Source organism: Catharus ustulatus, chromosome 6, assembly GCF_009819885.2.
Source record: "Catharus ustulatus isolate bCatUst1 chromosome 6, bCatUst1.pri.v2, whole genome shotgun sequence".
NCBI classification, from domain to species: domain Eukaryota; kingdom Metazoa; phylum Chordata; class Aves; order Passeriformes; family Turdidae; genus Catharus; species Catharus ustulatus.
The window spans coordinates 39,921,874-39,943,901 of record NC_046226.1 but is presented as its reverse complement, the minus strand read 5'-3'; the positions used below and the strand labels follow the sequence as shown (position 1 = coordinate 39,943,901).

The window sequence follows — 22,028 nt, the reverse complement described above, 5'->3', positions numbered from 1 at the left end:
CTCACTGTCAGTTGACAGATGTGCTCTCTTTAGCTTGTTGCTGCCCAGCCTAGTTCTTCCTACTGGCTCCCCTTCCTTGGGTTTGGTTCCCATCCTGCCTCTGGTTCTGCCTGGGGAGGCAAGTTAGTCCCTGTCTGTCTGGGCACTTACCTGACTTTAACTGCCTTCAGCATTTGCCTTTATTCATCTCTTTTAGGAAAATACTGTTTTTTTGCATTGATATGGAGAGATTAAGCTGGAATTGAGCAGAGAATAGGGGGTTGAGGCTTTGCTGTGTTTACTGTTGACATAGGCTAATCCTGCTGTGAGTACTGGTTGAAAGCATGTTACTGCAATCTATGATTGCTTTCTTATCAGTGGAAGCGATGCCTATGAAGGACTTGCAGCTGTTTCAGAAAGTAATAAATATCCTTCATTTTACAGGTTGGAGAAGAGGGCTAAACAGGCAGAACTGTCCCAGGGTCATGCATCAATATTAAGCTGGGATGAGAATATGGGGATTCAGTTTCTAGTCTTCTTGATGCTAATCCAGCTTGTCCTCCAGCAAGATGAAGAGGTCTTGTTCCACCTCTGTCGGTGAAAAGAGTTCTTGCTGCTTCATTTATATCGCACGTACCTATCTTGACTATGGTTTTTAAAATTAGCTATATGAGTAAAAGCAATACACTTACCAGACTGTATAGCTGCTCCATTGTGTCAGAATAAGACATAGTGGTGGTTGAGTGTCGTGTGACCTCCTAACTTTTGGATTTCCTCTTAACTTTGAATTTCCAAATACTTTGGATATATTTACAACAGTACTAAACATTCACTGTGGGGTAGTGGTATGGCCTCGGCTTTAACTCTGTAGAAATAAAACTCATCAAAATATGAAGTAATAAATGGCCAACAGAAGAGCTGATTAGTAACAACCCTAGAGCAAAGGGCTGTGCAGTGGAACTGGAGCCTAATGTGCTTAGAACAAATAGAAGGAAACAGGAATGTTTCCATGTAAGCAGTGTGTTTTTTAGTGGGGGGAAGGGATTGGAAGGGCAGAGCTAGGAGGAGGAGGATTAGGAAGAGATTACCCCCATGTGAAAACTACTCCCAGAATTTCTTGCATTTTCTTTTGAAGCATCTCTTTCTGACCACTATTAGATTCAGGTTGCAAGTTTATGTGGATCCTTGTCCTGATCCCATTTGCAGTTCCTCTGCTCTATGAGACATCAGCCCTCATTCATTAGTTTGGGTTTTTTGGTCTCAAGTGGGTTTGTGGTTTTTCTTGCTCCTTTAAAGGAGAGCTCCTGTAGAAGATTTAATTCCACCCTGCCCCCCACCCCAGTGTTGTCTGCGCTAGCACACACTCACTCTCTGCTGGATTAGGGAATTTGGTCCTTCTTTGTATATAGCAGTCTGTGCTTTGCTCTCTTCCCCTGTGCTTAAAGCTTGATTTTTATATCTAGGAGGAGTATGAAATTGGCTGAACTGCTCCCTGTAGGAGTGGAATTTCATTTTACGTTGTTACCTCGTGAAGGGATGCAGCAGTTCAGTGGGATAATGGTATCCGCTCTGAACCAATGCTAATGGCTTAACCTCTGGGAGCTTGAAGAATTCTCCCCTGGAGAGTGAGCATGCAAATTCCCTTCCAGGTGGCTCCTGTGCAGTCCTTTGGTGATTAGTCATGGTAAAGCATATGCTGGGAGGATGGTCTTAGTCCTGAAATTGCAGCTGAGGCCAGGAAAGGTTTTCTCAGTATGCGGTGTTTGGAAGCTGTGCCTAGGGGAGAGAGGTCTGATCTGTGGGACTGGTCGTCTGAGTCCAAAAATGTCTTGGTTTTCTTTGGAAGCAGAGTTTAGAAAGTGGAGAGTTTTCTTCTTCTGCTTGCCCTGTGAGGAAGAAGAGGAAACTCCTTCTTCATTTTGCTACAGCAGCCCAGAGAAAGTGCAGTGTAAGGAGAGGCGTCAGCTATTGGAAGATCAGGGTACTGCCAAACCTGTAGAGAGAAAAGTATAGATTTTTGTGCTTCCCTCTCCTTCATACCACTCTGGGGCCTAGAAGTAGCTGGATATGAGATGGATAGATACCTGCATGGGCCAGCCTAGACATGATGGGAAGGACCTTTACTCAAGGGCCAATGCCATATTCTTTGAGTGCTGAGAGCAATTACATCTGCAGTGATGTCCTCAGATACAGAAATGCCTACCACACTACAGGAACAGCTGAGAAGATGAACTGAATTTGTGGTTATAAAAATGGATGTTAGAGAAAGTCTGAATTTATCTACCGTATTATTCTTACAGAGGAGGGCTTTTAGGACAGGCCCTTGGTGAGAAATGTTGGAGAGCAGTGAATGATTTGGTATGTATAATCCATACTTCTTTAACAGGACTCTGGCAGCAGTCTTGGGCCAAGGGGAAACAGAGGGATGAGAAAGCTGGAAAAACTGAAAATGTGACTATTTGTTCTCTTTACTAAATCATCCTCATTTTGTGTGTGGCTGCTGTCTTCGCCATCCTTTTTTACCCACCTCCCTCTACTCTCACTCCCACCTCCAGGGTAGTGTTGGCAGGAAAGGGAGTAGCAGCATAGCAGAAAAGGGCTGGCCTGCCTGGTGACAGATGGGAGTTTCTGTCGGCAGGCTGGGCTGGGATGAAAGGGTTTCAGGCAGTAGCCTTTCTAGCCCTCTCCCCTTGACACTGACGAGCGAATGCTGTTCTTTGGAGAGCACACCTGTCAGGAACAGTCTTGTGCAGTCCCTTGCCTACCACAGCTGGCAGCACTTAAAAGCACAAACCTCATGGGGTTGAGTATTCCTCTCATCTGTGGGGGAAAGAACAAGGCTGATGCTCCCCCTTGAATTCCAGCTTTGTGGCTCCAGGCCTCTTCAGACACTGTAGATTTGTGGTTCCAGTCCGTTGCAAACAGACTCCTGTGTAGGCAAGCATCATCCCATGTCTGTCCCCTTCCATTCTTTCTGGATGGAAACCTTGAGCAAGGTTTGGACTCTGATGTCCACGCCTGAGGTACAGCAAATTATCCTCAGCAGTGGATTCCTGCCTCTCAGCTTCTCCTTGCAAATTTCTTAGGCAAACAACCTGACTGAGTCCCCATGCTGAAACACACTGTAGCATGTTACTTTGTAAAGTCAAAACATTGCTTCTGATAGTTCTTACTCTAAGGAGCTTGCTGTGTAATAGAAACAGGATGGGCTGTCCAGGGAAGCATGCAGGAAGGATGTTGGTAGTTTAATTTTGCTTGTTATAAAACGAGTGCAGTTATGGGAGGACAGCAGACTCAAGGATGAAAGAGTAAAAAGTAACTCACTGGGGGAATTGTGACAGCTACTTTATTGTGGAAAGGTCAGTATTTCTCTGGGAAAGAGAGACTGCCAAGCTACAGATGTAGCCTGACCCCCCCTCTAAGGAACAGCTCTTCCTGATGGCTTGAAATTTTGTCTAAGATTTTTTTTTCCACGAGATTTAGCTCTGCTTCCTCAGGAAGGAAGGAACTTTGTTTTGAGGAAGGAAGCTGGCTGCAGCTCCATGAGATGTTTCTTTGCTCTTTCAGTGCTGCCCACTTGTTCCCCCTTGGACTTCCACTGTGACAATGGAAAGTGTATCCGCCGATCGTGGGTCTGCGATGGAGACAATGACTGTGAGGATGACTCTGATGAGCAGGACTGCCGTAAGTCACCTGAGGGAAGAGGGTGGGTACAGTGCCTGCCTGCTGTGACTGGGCAAAGTTGACCCTTTTTATTACAGGAATGTAAGAGTCTATCCACTGAATTGGATCTCTGGCTTGTAATAAGCTATATTCTGCCTGTGACAGAGGTGTGTACCTGTAAGCCCTGCTGCCTTGGCACCTGGCTTGCTGTTCAGCTGCCTGTCTTGGGGGAGGGGATGCTTCTCCATTCAGCTGTAGAGCCGTTTATGCCCTGCAGTCTTGCTAGTTAATGTCCCATGAAGCACTTGCCTGAGCTGGGCTCTTCATGCCCTCCCCTGTTAGTGGAAACACCTAACCCCTGCCAAATCCTACTGAACTGCCTGTCTGGCTGACTTCCTGTGGCCTCAGGTTCCACTGTCTGACTTTTCTGCAGTGCTGGCCTGTCACCAGCATCTTATCCCTTCAAACAGGGCTCCTTGAGGAGAGGGAGGTGCTATAGGGATACTGCCTACACAGAGTTGTGTGCATGGTGCTCCAGAGTGACTCTGATGGAAGAACCCCATCTGAAAACATGTGAAAATAAAGCTCTTGACTGTAAAGTATTCCATGTCCACTACATGCATGGAAATGAGTTCACTTTCTGATCAGTACATCCCTGATCTTTGCCTGCCTTTTTGGGGAAGCAAAGTTCAGGGGTTGACATCATGTGTGATGCTTTGGAATGCAGGACTAAGCTCAGTTTTCCAGTCTATTCAAATATATTAATGAAGGAAGAGATACGTAGGTCTGGGTTTCTTAGGTTTTCTGTTTTTTTGTAAAAGGTTGAAACACCCTCATATCTAACACAATAGTGGAGAGGGGTGTGATCAAAAGATTTGGAGACTAATGAAAGTAGAAAGGCAAGGTTCTGTGCGTGAGAGATTCCTGGGGGCTTATTCCAACTAGCAGTAACCATAGGAGAGTTCCTGTTGGACTGAAATCCTCAGCTGCTAAATTTTCAGTCCTTCTCCTTTCCTTACTGGTCTGCAGACAAGCTTACTTTGGAGACTGGCAAGGAGAATGGAATGAGGCTGCAAATACTGAGGTGTTCAGAAGAGGAGTTCAGATTTTCTCTCTCCCTCTTCAGTGAACATGTCCTTTACTTTGAAAACATCTTTGACATTTTTGTGGAAAAAAAAGGTGGAAATGCAACACTACTAGCAGTTATTTGTTAGATAATGACAGGGGCTCTTAACTTATTTAAAAAGAGGCATGGATTACCTTTTTCCTGTGCAGGGTTATCTTGAGTCTGGCTTGGGTCTGTGGTAGAATACATATGGGCATAGGGTGGGTGGCTTCATCTCTCTGTTCCAACTACTTCCTTCAGCCTATATTCTCAAGTTTTAGACCCTGCTGTCCTCTTGGTGTGTGAATGGAGTGGAAAAGAGACACTCAAGAAATCTCCCAATGGCTCTCCTGGTGTTTGTTAGGAGAATCGGCTCTGCAGCATCACCGTGTCTTTGGAGGATGATGTTGCTTGACTTGTAACGTGTCACACATGTGGTGTTCTGCAAGCTAAATCTTTTTGCCTTGCCTTAACCTTAGTCCTGTTGTGTCCTTGCAGCTCCAAGGGAGTGTGAGGAAGATGAGTTCTCATGTCAGAATGGATACTGCATTCGCAGCTTGTGGCACTGTGATGGTGACAACGACTGTGGGGACAACAGTGATGAACAGTGTGGTGAGTAATACAAATACTGCCCTCACAGTACTTTAAAAGGAGTTGTGCAGAGCCCAGCCTGTGCGGTTCTAGGATTCCCTGAACTCCCTAAGAGTCCTAGCTGGATTTTCTGGGCTGAACTTGTGGGATATTCCATTCCATTCCACCTAAGCTGGGTGCTTAGGATCTTGGGCTATGTGGCTTACCTGCCAGGCAAGAAAAAAATCACTTAAGACCTTTAATTCCTTGATGTGGTGTTGTGAAGTCTCCTTGGATTCCTGTTGAATCCAGCACTCTGTGTCAGTTCAGTGAACAATGATGGTTTTGCTCAGGCCCTACCTGACCTGGGTATGTATGGTTTAATGAGCAGTCTTGTTTGTGGGTGCCCTAGGAGCTTCTGGAGAATGGTGTGGTGTCTTCTTGGGTACTCCGGAAAAAGCCAAGGCTTTGTTTGCATTGCTCTCCCTGCAGATATGAGAAAGTGCTCAGAGAAGGAGTTCCGTTGCAGCGACGGCAGCTGCATAGCTGAGCACTGGTTCTGTGATGGGGACACAGACTGCAAAGATGGCTCAGATGAAGAGAATTGCCGTAAGTGCTTTCCTTTGTAATCACAGGAAGTAGCCCTTTGGACCTGCTCTTGCCTTGGGTGTTGGCATGTTTTTTGCAGCAGAGATCAAAAACAAGTTAGTTCTGCCTGTACTGACAGCTATGCTACCTTCTGCTGCTTAGCCTAGAGGGCACAAAAGAATGTTGTCTCTTGTGTTACCTCACAGGCATACTTCATCTGTGCCTTGCTGCTTCTCTTCTTTCCCATAGCTGTGACCTTGAGTCAGAGCAGGAGGTTTATGCTTTACTGAATATAGCACTCTATAAAACAGGAGGAGTTGAAAGGCAGCTGGAAGGCGAGAATACTATTCCCTTCTTTTTCCTTTTGTCTGATTCCGGACTGAAATTTTGGAAGTGGAGGGGTACTCTGCTTATGAAAGCACCCTCAGGTACTGCACGCTGAAGACACCTCCTTACCTGCCCAGTCTCTTTTCACTTAAATGCTTTTTTGCAGAATGTTGCCCAACAAATGATCAACACTGAAGGAGAGGGGTGGTGTTGGGGCATGAGAACCCACAGCAGTTTTTTCCTTTTTTACATTCACAGGCTTGTAGCAAGTGGGACAGGAGTCTCTGTCCCTTTCTAACCCACACTGCCTCTCCTGATTCTGTAAGCACTGTCCATGTCTCTGGAACTTGCAGTGGTCCCTTCCCCCTCCCTGCTCTGAAAGGCATTTTGCAGAATTTGTTCTAGATAGCAGGAAACTTCAAAAGGCTCTGGGAGGGGGATGAGGGCCGCCAGCTCCTGAAGGGCAGGGGGAGTGGATGCGTGGGGGAGTTGTCTTTTATCTTTCCAGATAATGAGAGTTGGCAGAAAGCCAGGGGCTGCAAACATTTCTAAGCCAGGAAAGGGCTCTAAGAGAAAGCCAGCCTCTCTCCCTCTCCTTTTGCTCTCTGCCTTTCTCGCTCCCTTGTCTATCACTTCACCGAAGGCCATGAATAGACCCTAAGGAAGGGAAGAGAGATGTTCCAACGTTGCCTCCTGTGGGAGTGGAGGGGCACCCAGAAGTGGTGTCCCTGTTTCTCTGAGCTGAATGCTAGTTCAGTCCTGGCTGGCAGTTGTCTCTGTAAGACATTTTAAGTAACTTGCTAAGAAGTTCGGTTTGGCTACCTCCTATTCTTTTATCTTCATTCATGTGGTTGTCATCTTTTCCTTATCTACAATCATGTTTGTCGTTCATCTGGGAAGAGGGGGATTACAGTCTTCTTTTTTGTCTGGGTTTTTTTCTTTTTGTTTCTTTTGGGGATGTGTGTGTGTCATCACAACATGATGATTTAAGTCACTGACTTAATTTTCTCAAGGAAACCAAAACACTCAGGCTCCTGTGGTGAGGGACACATTAACACACATTTTCGTATCTAGCCACTGACACTCACTGAATTAAAGTTCTTAGTTCATGCCTTCAGGCTGTGCCCATTTCTTCAGGTTGGAGAGACAGTTCACTTCCTGGACTACTCTTTCTTTTCAGTCTTTGTTTTCCTTTTCGTTTAACAGATTTATATTCGGAACTCCTCAGCTGGGAGACTTGTATATCTGAAACATACAGTGCATTCTCCAGATGAATCTGACACCAGTATGATGTGTCAGATTCTGTTGTGTGGGACTCAAAATATTTTTCATGTCTTCCCACTTAGTGTACTGTTGAACAGAGCAGTAGGCAAATCCTTGACCGTTAGTTTGTTTGGCTTTGCCCAGGGTCATCTCTCTGGCAGTGCTCCTTGCTGAAAAGGCATGGTTGTTTTGGCCAGAGCTTGAGAGGAAAGGGAACGGGAATCCTCAAAGGTACTGGCCTGGACAGCTGGCTGCTTGCTTGCTTCCTTTGGTCTTCAAGTGCTTATTTTTGTTGAAATTTTAAAGGAATCATTCCCTAGCTTAACCTTGCATTCTGACACACCTAAGTCCTTAATATGGAGCTATCCTGAAGGTTTCATTATTTTTCTGTTTTTTCTACGTACTTTTTTCAGCTTAATTAAACAATTTAAACACTTTCTTGGCACTAAGACACAGTATTTAAAGCATAAGATAGAAGGTGACAATCTTGGATCCTTTTTGAGGCTTTCCTGTCAATTCTTCCTTCCTATCTTTTTGCTTCTCTAGAATTTAATGATTCTTGAGAAGTTCCATCTTTATAGCCTAATATCCTATGTAACTTTTTTAAAAAATTGTGTTTACTGGATTGTCTGCATGAGTGTCTTTATATATAAAGTTGAACCTGGTTTTCAGTGAAGCAAAACCAGCATTCCTCTCTGTAATACAAATCATGCAGAGATAAGCAGCAATGAATACTTGCCAATCCATTATGGCACTGAGAAGGTTGCCTCTAAACTGGACTGTACCTTGTCACCTCACATGTTTTTTCTTTGATTCCCCTGTTAGCATCAGATGTTCCAGCTGCCACCTGCAGCTTGGAGGAGTTCCAGTGTGCATATGGACGCTGCATCTTGGACATCTACCACTGTGATGGTGATGATGACTGTGGGGACTGGTCTGATGAATCTGACTGCTGTAAGTTAGCACAGGGTGATGTCATTGCCCAAGAATGAGTTGCACACCTAAATGCATTTTGCATTGGCTGGAGAAAGGATTACAGTGTAGGTGGCAATCTAATTGTTCACACATAAACTGGCTCCTTCATTATTAGGGGTTTTGTTTAACTCTGAAAAGTGAGAATAGTGATGAGAACTGTGTAATCAGTGCGCTTCTCCTTACAAGAATTGCAACAGAATTTCCAGAAGAAATCTACTCAGGACCAAGTTCCTTAATAATGGAGGGTAAGGGTGGTACTGAGGAGCTTTGGGGATTGTTACACTGGTCTGAGTTTGCTCTTTTTGCATTTTATCATCTTTGCAGCATCTCACCAGCCTTGTCGCTCTGGAGAGTTCATGTGTAACAATGGCTTGTGCATTAATGCTGGCTGGAGGTGTGATGGTGACTTCGACTGTGATGACCAGTCAGATGAGAGGAACTGCAGTGAGTGCTGGGAACTGGTGGAAACATTTTGTTTCTGTGGATGCAAAAGAGTGGGACAATTAGCTTTGGAATTGCGTCTCTTCTGATCCTTCTTGCTCATCTAACATTCCTTTTTTGAACCCTCAGCTACATCTATGTGTACAGCTGATCAGTTCCGTTGCAAGTCGGGGCGCTGTGTCCGTCTGTCCTGGCATTGTGATGGGGAAGATGACTGCTCTGACAACAGCGATGAGGAGAACTGTGAGAACACAGGTTTGACTTGCTGCTTAAGAGCTAATTAAGTTTCCATGCTGACAGTATAGTCTCTTTTGTATTGCGTCAGGGAGTTCAGCCTAGAGTTTCTGTCCTTCCTAGAGAATGGGATCTGTAGACTCTCTTATATGCTTGCCAACTTGTGCAGGTCTGTGTTCTTAAACTAACTTAGGTGAAGGTGTTTCCTGGTCAAGAATCCTCCCGTCTTGTCCCTACACTGTGAATTACCACAGAGCTCCGGGACAATTCCATTCAGACTTGAAAACATCAATAATGTGCCAAGTTACTGCCTTTGTCACATGGGCTATACTAACTCATGCCTTCTAGGTAGTTCTGGATAGCTTTCCTATTGCATTGTGAAGTTGCTGAACAATTCTAGCAGGCAATGGAATCAAAAAGAACATTTAGTGGAAGAGAAGAATAAAACCTTTTTTTTAGAGGATTAAGAGTGTCGACTTCCCCCCTTAGGTACTTGCTCAGGAGTTACTCTTTCTAGTATTCATTTCACATGTTGCTGTTCCTATGTATGATTGTGGTTATGGGGAGGAGGAGGGTTTCAACATACCCTAGTGTTATAGTAGGATTCAAGGAATGTCTAGAATCTTCTCTTTTCTTGCCTCCAGGATGCCTATAGGCTTTGTTGAGGAATAGAGTGTACTGGTCCATTAATTCATCCTAGTGAGTGGAACCCAGCTATTTGTAATGATCCTTCTAGATCAGTATATTCTGAACAGTGGTTTTAGGGGTGACAAAATGGATTTGTGAAACTGTACCTGTTATTTTGGGGGCTGTTGGGGAGTGGAGAGTGGCTGTTCTATGAGGACACCTGAGCTCAGAGGACCTGGAGAGGCGCACTTTGTAGTCATTTTAGAGCAGCTGCTCCTGACTGGTCTACTGTTGTGAGCATCAGTGTGGTGATCCTGGAAAAGGTAATTGTATTTAAAGATAAGCTGGTAACCCTGTTTCCTCATCCTGATAACAAAGATATTTAGAGATACTGAAAGAAGCCAAGTCTTCCAGAGCCACTGAAATTCACTGTCTCCATGTCAAACCAAATACAAGGTATAGTTACTGTAATGTTAGTTGTGCAGTTCTACATTAGGTCTGTGGTGACAGTGAAAGGTCTATGGTGAAAATTAAACTGGTTTTTCCAGGACATGTACTGGCTCATCTGAGCAATGTAGTGTGGTGTCCCAATGTCTGTAGCAAGAGTTAAAATCCTCTTGGTTTTAGAAGAGATTTATATTTTTATTGGCCACAGAGAAGATTCCTAAAATACTAGGCAGTCAACTGGTGTAAGGATCTTTTATGTTCAATATGACAAATTAAGTCCAAGTTTCAGAATCCTTCATATACGGTATTCCTGTGCTCTGAAAAGTGAATCTGCACATGGTCTGGTTTTTTGTTCCCACTTGGTGTGTCTGTAATTCTTAACTGTACGTGTTAATCTCACAACTACCCTTTTCCACACTGTTTACAGGCAGTCTGCCAATCTGATTGTTTCTCTGCTGGTAACTGTATTGTCCTATTATCTTTGTAAGATTATCAGAGGGTGATGATTTAGGGACCGCTGATCAAGTCAGCTCAAGAGGTACAAGAAGTAAGAGGCAACAGGACAGTGCAGTTATTGCTGAAGAAACAATCAGATTGGCAATGGCCCTATAAACAGTATTGCTTTGCTTACAAGAATTCTGCAGTCTCCTTGCCAACAGCTGAAGTTGAAGCATGTAGGTCATGTGAAATCCTGTTGCCTGAGCTCAGATTTTGGGGATGCATGTAAATCTCATTCCAAGACCATCAAAGTACAGTTAGGGCTAGACAAGATGGTCCTTCCTAGGCAGGCTTAAGATCCATAGCTGTGCTGGTGTGACAGATCAGATTATTAAAGGAACTGACTCCTCCTTTGCACATGCTGAGTAGGGTTGTGGATTCTGGAACCAAAGGGAAGTAAGCCAGGACCATCCAGTCATTCTAAGAGAAACTAGTCAGATGAACTTCACAGTAAAGCAACAGTGGACTCAGACTGGCAGAAAGTTTGCAGATCTCCAAATCAGCATAAAAATATGCAGAGAAGTAAGGAGTGCTAGATGAGCTGAATTCAAGGGAAGAGGAAGTAATGGATTTGTGCTCATATGAAAAGTTTCTAACAAATCTTAGAAAATGTTCTGCATTCTTTTCTTCATCACTATTGTTCCATCAGTAAGCTGTGATGTGCTACTTCTCCTTTCTTCTATTGCAGGCACCCCTCAGTGTGCCCCAGACCAGTTCCTGTGTGGGAATGGGCGTTGTATTGGCCAGAGGAAGCTGTGCAATGGAGCAAATGATTGTGGAGATGGCAGTGATGAGAGCCCACATCAAAACTGCCGTAAGTCCTCACAAGTTCAGTCTTAGACATAAATGGAGGCCCATTTATGTGTGGGAGACTGTCTGCTGTTACTGGAGGATGTGTGTAGGAAAGTCTGAGCTGTAATAGTAAGAGCAAGTTAAAGACTAAGGAAAAAAACCTTGTTGGTTTTGCCAATTAAAGATTGCTCATGAGGAATGATGGGGAAAATATTATTATCTCAGATATCACCATTTGTCTGCAGAGACACTGAATCCTAAAAACATGTTAATCTGAGTTCTGTTGTCTTGTTCAGTTGTGGCCTGCAGAGGATAGCTCTGGCTGGAAAGAGGAAGCTTCCAGCATAGCTTGTGTCCTCCCCCTCTTGTTCAACCTGCTTTGAAGGGTGACTGCTGCTTAACAGCTGAAGGCAAGAGCAGCTGCCTTGTGGTTTTAGCTCAGTTATCTTCACATGTTTCTTCCACAGGTCCCCGAACAGGGGAGGAGAATTGCAATGTCAACAATGGTGGCTGTGCTCAGAAGTGCCAGATGGTACGAGGGATGGTACAGTGCACTTGCCACACAGGTTACAGGCTCCTGGAAGATGGGCGATCATGCCAAGGTGGGTTTTTGGAGCAGTAGCCTCCTCTCTGCTGCTTTGGTATGTTTGAAGTGTTGGCTATGATAGGGTGAAAAATCAGAATATGAAAGCAGATGCAGTCTCTCAGTGAGATTGTCAGGTTTGTTGATGATCTATCTAATGGTAGCTTTCTCTGTAACATGCAGATGTGAATGAATGTGCTGAGGAAGGCTACTGCAGCCAAGGCTGTACCAACACTGAAGGAGGCTTCCAGTGCTGGTGTGAACAAGGCTACGAGCTGCGACCTGACAAACGTAGCTGCAAAGCTCTAGGTAAAAGGAAGTTCAGCCTAACAAGAAAACTCTTGTGTGTCTCTTGGTCCAGTTCTCGTAATTACGTCTCTAGTGCTTCACTAGCAGCATTGTGCTGTTCACCAAACGAACTTGTAAAGCAAAGGAAGTACCTGGATTTGTGTTACATATGCCCATGCTGTGGAAAAATGCTTGTGAAAATTTTGTGTGATTTTGACCATAGAGAGAGGTACTACGCTGTTTCCTTTCCCTGCCAGGGAGACAATGCTTGCTTTCTCTTCCTAGTCCTTTGTCATTCCTTGTGTCTCAGAACCTGGGACAAAATGAACTTTCTGTCTCTGTTCAGGAAATGTCTTAGCCTTTCCAATGAGTAAGGTTGTATCACACCTCCTTGTGGTTTGACCCTTGATGCTGGTCACCAATCCTGAAGGCTGTGAATGGCTGCTGTATGGAGATCTGCTGGCATTTTTTAAAGATATCTATACACTTCTTTAACTTTATTCCTCCTCTAATGTAGGAGCTGAGGAATTAGAAATTCCACTTAAAGACTTTAGATTCCATTAGGAATTCCCCTAGTGAAATCCATAAAGGATGTTGATATTTTGGGGAGGGTTTTTTGCAGTGGAAGTACCTGTTGAGTTTACATCTGGCTGAAGCTGTGACCTGTCTGTGGTAGAAGGTGTAGTAGAGCATGTGTGTTTGCATGGCTAGGAAATGCATATAGGAAAAAGAAACTCTAGTCCATCTGCCAAGTGGCTGTCTAGTGACATGGTTTCAGAGGCTTAGGTGGGACTTGGAATGATCACTTCTTGCTGAGTTAATGTTTGCCAGAAGGTTTAAAAGTGCTCATCTTTGAGTTAGGACAGTATATAGATGATGTAAAAACAGTTCTCTGAAGTGTTTTGCACCTGGGGGTTGATTTCTGCTGCCAGTACTGCAAAACTTGTTCTGGGACTTAGTGCAGAGGGAATGGTAGGCAGGACCCAGTCAAATGCTGTCAAATACTCCAGTGCTGTCTTCCTGTATATTCTTAGGGCCAGAGCCTGTGCTGCTCTTTGCCAATCGAATTGATATCCGACAAGTGTTACCTCATCGCTCTGAGTATACGCTGCTCCTGAACAACCTGGAAAATGCCATTGCCCTTGACTTCCACCACAGCAAGGAGCTGGTGTTCTGGTCTGATGTCACACTTGATCGCATCATGAGGGCCAATCTGAATGGTAGCAATGTGGAAGAGGTGGTTTCCACAGGGCTGGAGAGCCCAGGTGCGTCCTCACAAAAAAAACAACAGTATAGGGTGGGTGGGTGAGTGAGTGAGTGGAGAAAAGTGGGGACCCACTATTCAGAACAAAGTGCATCTCCCTGAGGAAGGGTATGGGTTGGATGGAATGGGTATGAGGTGATTGTCCCCCTGGAGTTAATCTGGGCTGGCAGAAGAAGAAACTGGGCCTCTTCTGAGGTAGACAGAGAAAGGGAACTATTTTTCTGTGCAGATCCATGGTTTCATTCTGTGCCTAATTCTGTCTTGTACATAGGTGGACTAGCTATTGATTGGATCCATGACAAATTATACTGGACTGACTCTGGGACATCTCGAATTGAAGTAGCAAACTTGGATGGCACTCACAGGAAAGTACTTTTGTGGCAGAACCTGGAGAAGCCCCGAGCAATTGCTCTACATCCAATGGAGGGGTGAGTAAAAATGTGGGAAACCAGGGGGAAATCCAGTGAGCCTTCTACATACATGCTTTTTGTTGAATATTGAAAACCCCATTCTTGGTTGCAAAGTTTACCTCAGGGCTCAAGACTTCATTTGACATTGACAGTTTGACAGGTGACTGGCAGTGGTGGGACCCTTCAGAGCCTTTGTCCTGCTCTGGGCCCTTCAACTTTTAGCAGGCTGGGTGTTACTTTTCACTTATTCTGTGGCTGTGACCCAGTCTCGTGCTCAAGTCACAGAACTGATACTGTTTTGCCCTGATAGGGATTGATGTTGGGTGCAGTATGTGGGTCACAAGTTTTCTAGCTGTCTCTCCTGCCTCCTCCAGTACTATCTACTGGACTGACTGGGGCAACACTCCCCGCATTGAGTATTCCAACATGGATGGCTCTAATCGGCGCATCATTGCGGACACGCACCTCTTCTGGCCCAATGGACTGACCATTGACTACGCAGGACATCGAATGTACTGGGTGGATGCCAAACATCATGTCATTGAGAGGGCTGACCTTGATGGACGCAATAGGAAGGCTGTTATTAGCCAAGGTAAGTAACAGGCTTTCTCCAGGGAGTGCTTTCTGCAATAAAGACCACAGAGTTGCACAGTGCTGGTCTGAGTTTGAGACACTGGCTCTGCACTCCATCTGTGCTTGCTTCCTGTTCTTTCACTGTGGAGTAAATTCTGTCACCACTGAGGGATGCAGTTTGCTACCCAGTCATCAGTGGCTGCATCAAAAATAGTTTGAGGGAGGTGATTCTGCTCTTGTGAGACTCCACCTGGAATGCTGCATCCATCTCTGGGCTTCCAACATAAAAATACAGTAGTATTGGAGGAAATCCAGAGGAGGGCCACAAAGTTGGTAAGAAGACTGGTGCACTCCCCTACAAAGACTGGAAAGAAAGTTGGGGCTGTTCAGCCTGGAGAGGAGAAGGTTGTGTGGAGACCTCATTGCAACTTTCCAGTATCTGAAGAGAACGTACCAGGAAGCAGGAGAGGGACTCTTCATGAGGAACTGTAGTGTTAGGACAGGAAGTACTGGATACAAATTGAAAGAGAGGAAATTCAGGTTAGGTATTAGGAAGAAATTGTTTATTGTGAAGGTGGTGAAGTGGTGGAACAAGTTGCCCAGGGAGGTTATGAATGCCCCAGTCTGTCAGTGTTCAAAGCCAGGCCGGATAACGCCTTGAGCGTCCTGGTCTAGTGGGAGGTGTCCCTGCCTTTGGTGCAGAGATTGGGACTAGATGATCTTTAAGGTCCATTCCAGCCCCCAATGTTCTATCTATATAATTATAGGACAGCAGAGAGGAATTGTCTGTTAAATTAGTGAAAAGTGTTTTTGAGCAGGGTGAGTGTGGTGAAGCCTAAGGGACAGTGCAGAGAGCATTCCCTTGTCTCCCTGCTAGCCTGAGTCGTGATTATATTCCTGTATTGGTCTATTACAGGGCTCCCACACCCATTTGCTATCACCGTGTTTGAGGACAGTCTGTACTGGACAGACTGGCACACCAAGAGCATCAACAGTGCCAACAAATTCACAGGAAAGAACCAGGAGATCATCCGCAACAAACTCCACTTCCCTATGGACATCCACACGCTGCATCCTCAGCGTCAGCCAGCAGGTAACTGCAGAGCGGGTAGAGACTTATTTGAGTCAGTAGAAGACCTGGAGCCACCCACTCACTCCCTGTAAAGCAGGGAGATGACAGGCTGAACCCAGAGTATGGACACACCCCCGCATGTGCCCGAGGCTGTGGCAGAACTGGCTCCACCGCCCTCGTTTTGAGGTCACTTGCCCGGTACCTCCGAGTTGGGTGTTACTGCAGCTCCCCCTGCTGACACCAGGAGTGGAGGCCTTTCTGAGGAGATACTTGGGGTTTGTTTATGCAAGAGATGTTTTGGGACAGGGGAAAAATCATAAGTGGCCATCATAATGACTGACACCTCCCTTACTCCTCTTCAGTTGCCATTATTTGCTCTTGAAGGGGATTGTGTTAATTGTTCATTTTAAAATTGAGCCCTAAAAATGGACTTAGTGCTTTAGTTTGTGTTTCCTTATTTTCAATTAACTTCTGGGCTGAGAAGTTATATCCATGTCATCTTGACACTTCAACTAGTGTTTTTCCTCCTTTCTTTACTCTTTGCTTTATGTGTGGTTGCTTTTGTCTTTGGCTACTTGAGCAGGGAGAAACCGTTGTGGGGACAACAACGGAGGCTGCACTCACCTGTGCCTGCCGAGCAGCAAGGATTACACCTGCGCCTGCCCCACGGGCTTCCGCAAGACCAGCAGCCATGCCTGTGCCCAGAGTAAGTGAGGTGGGACCACGTGCTCAGATGTTCAGTGGGTGGCAGAGGGCTGGCAGTGGGACTAAGCATCACCAGCACTTGCTTCCAAGGAAATGCAGCTGGATAGACTGAGTTAGAAGTATTAAGGGTCCTGCCAGAGGATGCTTCACCTTTTTGGTGCATTCTACTGTTGTGTATCTCACTGCCCTCACTAGGCTTCATGGATGGGGTGCAGACAAATTCCACCCTTGGTCCATATTTCAGGGCTGCTGTTGGTGTCATGCTATCTGGCACAGCTGATTGTCTCCCTGAAATTCCCATAATGACCGTGTCAGTGATGAACAAAAAATTTTGTCCTTATCATTGCCACATTTCACTTAGTTTGCAACTATGTGAAAGAATTAGACCAACTATCTTCCACATTCTCAAGAGCAATTTTTAAATAGGTATTTGATTTGGGGGGATGTCCATGCCATTCTTTGAAGAATATGGTTGCCCTTGTTCCCTCAGCATAGGTTACACTCCAGGAGAGAGCTCACAACCACTTTGACCCCCCCTTGCCCATCCTTTCCCAGTGATATTTTGCTTCCAGACCAAAGACCTGCCAGTGAGAGATGATGTAGGTGGTTAAAGTTGTGGATATAGCAGGGAATTGTCTGTCTATCACTGTATTGTTGAACTTAGAGAAATTAAAAGAAGACCTTTCGACCTTTGATCAGGTCTTGACAAGTTCCTGCTTTTTGCCCGAAGGATGGACATCCGTCGGATCAGCTTTGACACAGATGACCTGTCAGATGATGTCATCCCCCTTGCTGATGTTCGCAGTGCTGTGGCTCTAGATTGGGACTCAAAGGATGACTATGTCTACTGGACAGATGTTAGCACTGACTCAATCAGCCGAGCAAAATGGGATGGATCGAACCAGGAGGTACAGTGTTCACTGGGTGTGGAGGTCATCTGACCAGGAGACTCCTTGAGCACCAGATTTGAAGCCACTGGGATACACTGGCTTTTTGAGGTGCTGCAGTTCATGGTGGATATTTTGTTCATTAGTTTGCCTAGCTCTGGCAACTAATGAGATCACTGAATACTTCGTGAACAGTTGGGTGTATGGAAACCCTTGAATGGAGACATGAAGCGTGGTGATTTGTGGGTGTGGTCAATTCCTTTGTTGTAGCCCTAGAATCTGAAAGGAAAAAGTATTAAATCCTCTGTTACATTCTATATTTGGAACGGAAGTCATGGAAGTCATGCTCTTTGGGAATGCTTTTCGCACATACTCCTAGGCTGATGCTACTATAAATGAGGCAGAGTTCAAAGTCTGGATTTGCACTTTGAACAGGCACCAAAAAAGAGGTGTTTCTCCAAATAAAAACCTTATTTGGACTTCTGAGTCCTTCATGCTCTCTCTTGAGTGGCACTGCTCTTTCCTTTTGAAAGTTAACATTGTTTGTGAATGGGTAGGGCATTGGACAAGTACTTTCTCCCTAAGGTCTAATTTCATTAAGGACTTTTTCTTTTTGTTTTCATGTAGGTTGTGGTGGACACCAGCCTGGAAAGTCCAGCTGGACTTGCAATTGACTGGGTCACCAACAAACTGTACTGGACTGATGCAGGTACTGGGATCCTCTGCTTGACAGAGACTTCTGTCTTCCTTACCAGTCATGAAAGCTGAAAATCCACTGCATAGTTCTATCTGTTTCATTCCAAATTTGTCTTATTTCTGTGTAGCACAAAGATGGAGTTTCACGTTATGTGCTTCTAAATGAGTGTAAATTGAGGCACAATGCTTAGTTTAATTCTCTTTGCAGTATCACCAGTACTAATTCTGTAAAAATATTCGTCACTATTGTCTTGCTGCAGAGCTTGTATTTGTGTATCTTCCAACAGTGTATCTTGGGGTGCAACAGGTGATACTTGGAGCTTGTTCCCTGCATGTTCTCTCTCTCTAGTTGAGAGAAATGTAAGGAAGATTATTTTTTTCTCGCTATTCTCTCATGGTATGGGGGCTTAGGTAAGAGGTGGATTATATACAGGACTCCACATCAGTGACAGCCACAGAGGTGACTTGAAAGGATGGAAAGTGACACTTTAAGCCTGATTTCTTACCTATCTTCCAACTAGGAACACAGTTGGATATAGGGGAAGAATGCATTGTTGTATGGAGGTTTTTTGTCCTTAGGTCTTGCAATTGCAATTTGATCTCTGTTATTTTCTCTCTCGACTTTTGTAGGAACAGATCGAATAGAGGTCTCCAATACAGATGGGACCATGAGAACTGTTCTAATCTGGGAGAACCTAGACAGACCTAGAGATATTGTGGTGGACCCTGTTGGCGGGTAAGAGATTCTTTCTTCTGAAATGACATAACAATTCTTGCATGTGTAACGACTTTGTGGTTCTTTGGTTTTGTACAATTTTCTTTTTCACTAGTGCTATTGTTCTACAACCTGCTAATGACTGAAACTAGAGACATGATTTTAGATGCTAATGGAACAAGATAAGCAGTGCCTGTTGTGCTGTGGAGCTTGCAGGGGCTTGCTGGTGTTTTCATTTGTTTATCCTGGGGATATAATAACTAAAGATGTGGTACAGAAATATTGAGAGTGGGGCCGTTTCTATTTCACATGTATGATGAATTTGTATTCAAGGTCCCTGCTTATCAACTAGAGTTTCAGTCAGAAGGATGTTCTCAGGCCTTGTGGAGGTGGGAATAGCATGGATAGGAAAAAGAAAAAGCTTGCCAGCCACTGCTTTAGAGGTGTTGAATATCTTGAATGAAAGAGTGCTATTCTTTCTTTGAGTGAATTACTGGAAGACAGATGCAGCAAGAGTGTAAAAGGCTCATGGTGTACATTGGTAAATAATCAGTTAATTTTTAGATCTTGATCTATTTTCTTGAACTTTTTCCTACACATTGTAATTAGGCCAGCCCATGGGCAGTAGAAGGTATATACATTTGAGTATGATCTTAGGTACATTACAAGAACCCAAGGCTGAACAAGAGTACAGTAATACTTTAATGCTTCTTTCTGCTAGGGCCTGAATGCATCAGACTCCCTTTTTTCTCTGGCAGTGAAAAAGTGTGGGCATTCACTTCTGTCTGGGCTTCTTCTTAGGTTCATGTACTGGACTGACTGGGGAGCTAATCCAAAAATTGAACGTGCTGGGATGGATGCCTCAAACCGCTTGGTGATCATTTCCTCCAACCTGACATGGCCCAATGGCTTGGCCATTGACTATGAGTCACAGCGCTTGTACTGGGCAGATGCAGGCATGAAGACCATCGAATATGCCAGTCTGGATGGAAGCCATAGGAAGGTAAGGAAGCTGTCTCGGAGGAGCAGGTCTGGGAGCTGGAACACAAAGTGATGATGGCTCCTGCCTCTCTTCTCCAATGGAAAGGGAAATTTACAAATCAAAGTATGCAGCAGCTTTCACTGGAATAAAAAAACTCCCTTCAATTTGAAACTGTGTGTGAGGGAATTTTGAGGGCTGTGGTTGCCTCATTTTTCTCCTTTTGCTGTGATTGTATGTTATGATGTTGAGAGGAAACAAGGGAAGCCTCTTCTCCTTAGTGACTTCATAGTCACTAACATGTATAATGTATGTATATATAAATAAATATGTATCTAAAATAAATTTAAAAATATTTTTATGTATATAATATAATACTTTTCTTGGGGTGATGGGGTAATTTGAGCAGGTGCTGATTGGGAACAATCTGCCTCACCCCTTTGGACTTACTCTTTATGGCGAGAGAATCTACTGGACAGACTGGCAGGCCAAAAGCATCCAGAGCGCAGATAGGAGGACGGGGCAGTTTCGGGAAACACTGCAGGACAATCTGGAGAATCTAATGGATATTCATGTTTTCCACCGGCACAGGCCACCAGGTACAGAGCTTGTGCCCAAGCCCCACTGAGCTGAGAGCTTGCTCAGGCTCTGCTGTGTGGCACATCTTTTCTGCAAGGAGCTGACCTGTCAGCCCTCATTGTCTTAAATGTCTGTGTGGAGTATGAGAGTGTGAGAATTAACTCTTGACTTGGTATTTGAAGGCATTCTAGAATGCATTTCTCTAGCTACTGCATCCCTTTTTTGTGCCAGTCCTACTGGCTCATGGATTTCTCATTCTCTTTTCCATAGTACATACAGCATGTGAAGTTAACAATGGAGGCTGCAGTCACCTGTGCCTTTTGGCACCTCTTCCAAAAGGTTACAGCTGTACTTGCCCTACAGGGATCAACCTGCTATCTGATGGCAAGACCTGCTCCTCTGGTGAGTGTTCTCTATAGAATCCTCATTGGAGTTGTGCATCAGAGCTACATTTTGCCTCTGCCTAATTGGAAAACAAATTTCACTTTTATGTGCTTAGCTGCTTTACACCTTGAAAAACACATTTGGTGCCTGTACCTTCAATTTGAGTGGGAATTACTATAAAGGAGCTTACTGATAAATAGATTGATGAAAGAGACATTTTTCTTGAAAAAATTGTCTTGTTGGAGAAGTAAGCCAAATGTCACATTTTTTCCCATACTTTTACCTTAATATTGAGGTGAATTCTTAAACTATAAGGTGATATATTCTGTAATAGGTCTGTGTACACTGCTCCTGTGGACCCTCTTTTGAGGATGGTGGAAGGCACTTGGGTTTAGGTCATGGTACATCCACTTTTCCTCCCTGGCAGGAAAAAAGTGACTCCTAATTTCCATTTACCACACGTATTAGCAGAAGTAGCTCTTCTATGAGTGAAATGCTTTTCAGCTTGGATGTAAAGAAGCATTAAGTGATGCTCAATAAAGTGATGCTTTTGTACAAACTGTCCATAAGCCCAGATCTGTCTGAGACACTTTCCCTTTTCCACTGAAGTGGATGTAACCTCTAGAATATTTGATAAATTATGCCTACGGTTGACTGAACTTGTTCCTCACTAATACTGTCCATTGTCCACTCTGCAGGAATGACCAGCTTTCTGATCTTTGCCAGAAGGACTGACATCCGGATGGTCTCTCTGGATATCCCTTACTTTGCAGATGTTGTTGTCTCAGTCAATGTCACCATGAAGAACACCATTGCAATTGGAGTGGATCCTCATGAAGGTCTGAACTTCTTACTCCCTCTGACTGTGTTTAAAAGGCAGCGAGTAACTTCCTGTCTAAATATCTGAGTAAAGACTCAGGCTGTGGGTTTGGGTATGTGCTGCAAATAATTTGTTTCCAGTGAGGAAAGTAATGTCCTTACAGGAAAGCAGAAAACCCAAATTATATGGAAAAAAGACTGCCTGAGGTATTGAGTGGGGTTCCCATGCATTTTGGATTTAAGGAAGTTCCTCTTGCTGAGGCCTTTTACAAAAGTAGAGCTGAGAATCTGATTGTTCATGTATAGTAAACATCTATGCTGTGCTGGATGTAAACAGTGTTGCACTGTAAGGTAGATGATCTCATTTTGAGAAGTTAGATGTGAAACTCTACTACTAGCTGATAGTATTAGGTATTCTCTGTCCCTGTGTGAATGTCAGACCTTGTGTAAAGGTCCTACATATTTTGGGGAGAATTGGAACAAGAAAATTTGCAATGTTTTATCACTCTAGCTTAATGATCTTGTGCTGATATTATTCCTGTACAATCAGATTCATTTTGAATGG

At 44.4% G+C, this 22,028-nt stretch overlaps 1 protein-coding gene across 3 annotated transcripts in view; it reads left to right on the top strand.

The window, feature by feature from the left end:
- The window catches only part of LRP4 (LDL receptor related protein 4), a 78,795-nt gene that overhangs the window by 43,995 nt on the left and 12,772 nt on the right, over positions 1 to 22,028 (top strand). For 2 of the 3 annotated variants that reach the window (XM_033062939.1, XM_033062941.1), the window contains exons 3-23: positions 3,547 to 3,663; positions 5,246 to 5,359; positions 5,810 to 5,926; positions 8,321 to 8,449; positions 8,795 to 8,914; positions 9,041 to 9,166; positions 11,406 to 11,531; positions 11,977 to 12,111; positions 12,276 to 12,401; positions 13,415 to 13,645; positions 13,916 to 14,072; positions 14,429 to 14,646; positions 15,544 to 15,720; positions 16,280 to 16,405; positions 17,104 to 17,312; positions 17,919 to 18,000; positions 18,618 to 18,723; positions 19,504 to 19,705; positions 20,091 to 20,280; positions 20,531 to 20,662; positions 21,343 to 21,483. In XM_033062939.1, the coding sequence (XP_032918830.1) occupies positions 3,547 to 3,663; positions 5,246 to 5,359; positions 5,810 to 5,926; positions 8,321 to 8,449; positions 8,795 to 8,914; positions 9,041 to 9,166; positions 11,406 to 11,531; positions 11,977 to 12,111; positions 12,276 to 12,401; positions 13,415 to 13,645; positions 13,916 to 14,072; positions 14,429 to 14,646; positions 15,544 to 15,720; positions 16,280 to 16,405; positions 17,104 to 17,312; positions 17,919 to 18,000; positions 18,618 to 18,723; positions 19,504 to 19,705; positions 20,091 to 20,280; positions 20,531 to 20,662; positions 21,343 to 21,483 (3,081 nt within the window). The remainder of the gene's footprint in view (positions 1 to 3,546; positions 3,664 to 5,245; positions 5,360 to 5,809; positions 5,927 to 8,320; positions 8,450 to 8,794; positions 8,915 to 9,040; positions 9,167 to 11,405; positions 11,532 to 11,976; positions 12,112 to 12,275; positions 12,402 to 13,414; positions 13,646 to 13,915; positions 14,073 to 14,428; positions 14,647 to 15,543; positions 15,721 to 16,279; positions 16,406 to 17,103; positions 17,313 to 17,918; positions 18,001 to 18,617; positions 18,724 to 19,503; positions 19,706 to 20,090; positions 20,281 to 20,530; positions 20,663 to 21,342; positions 21,484 to 22,028) is intronic. The other variant, XM_033062940.1, reaches the window with a different exon arrangement.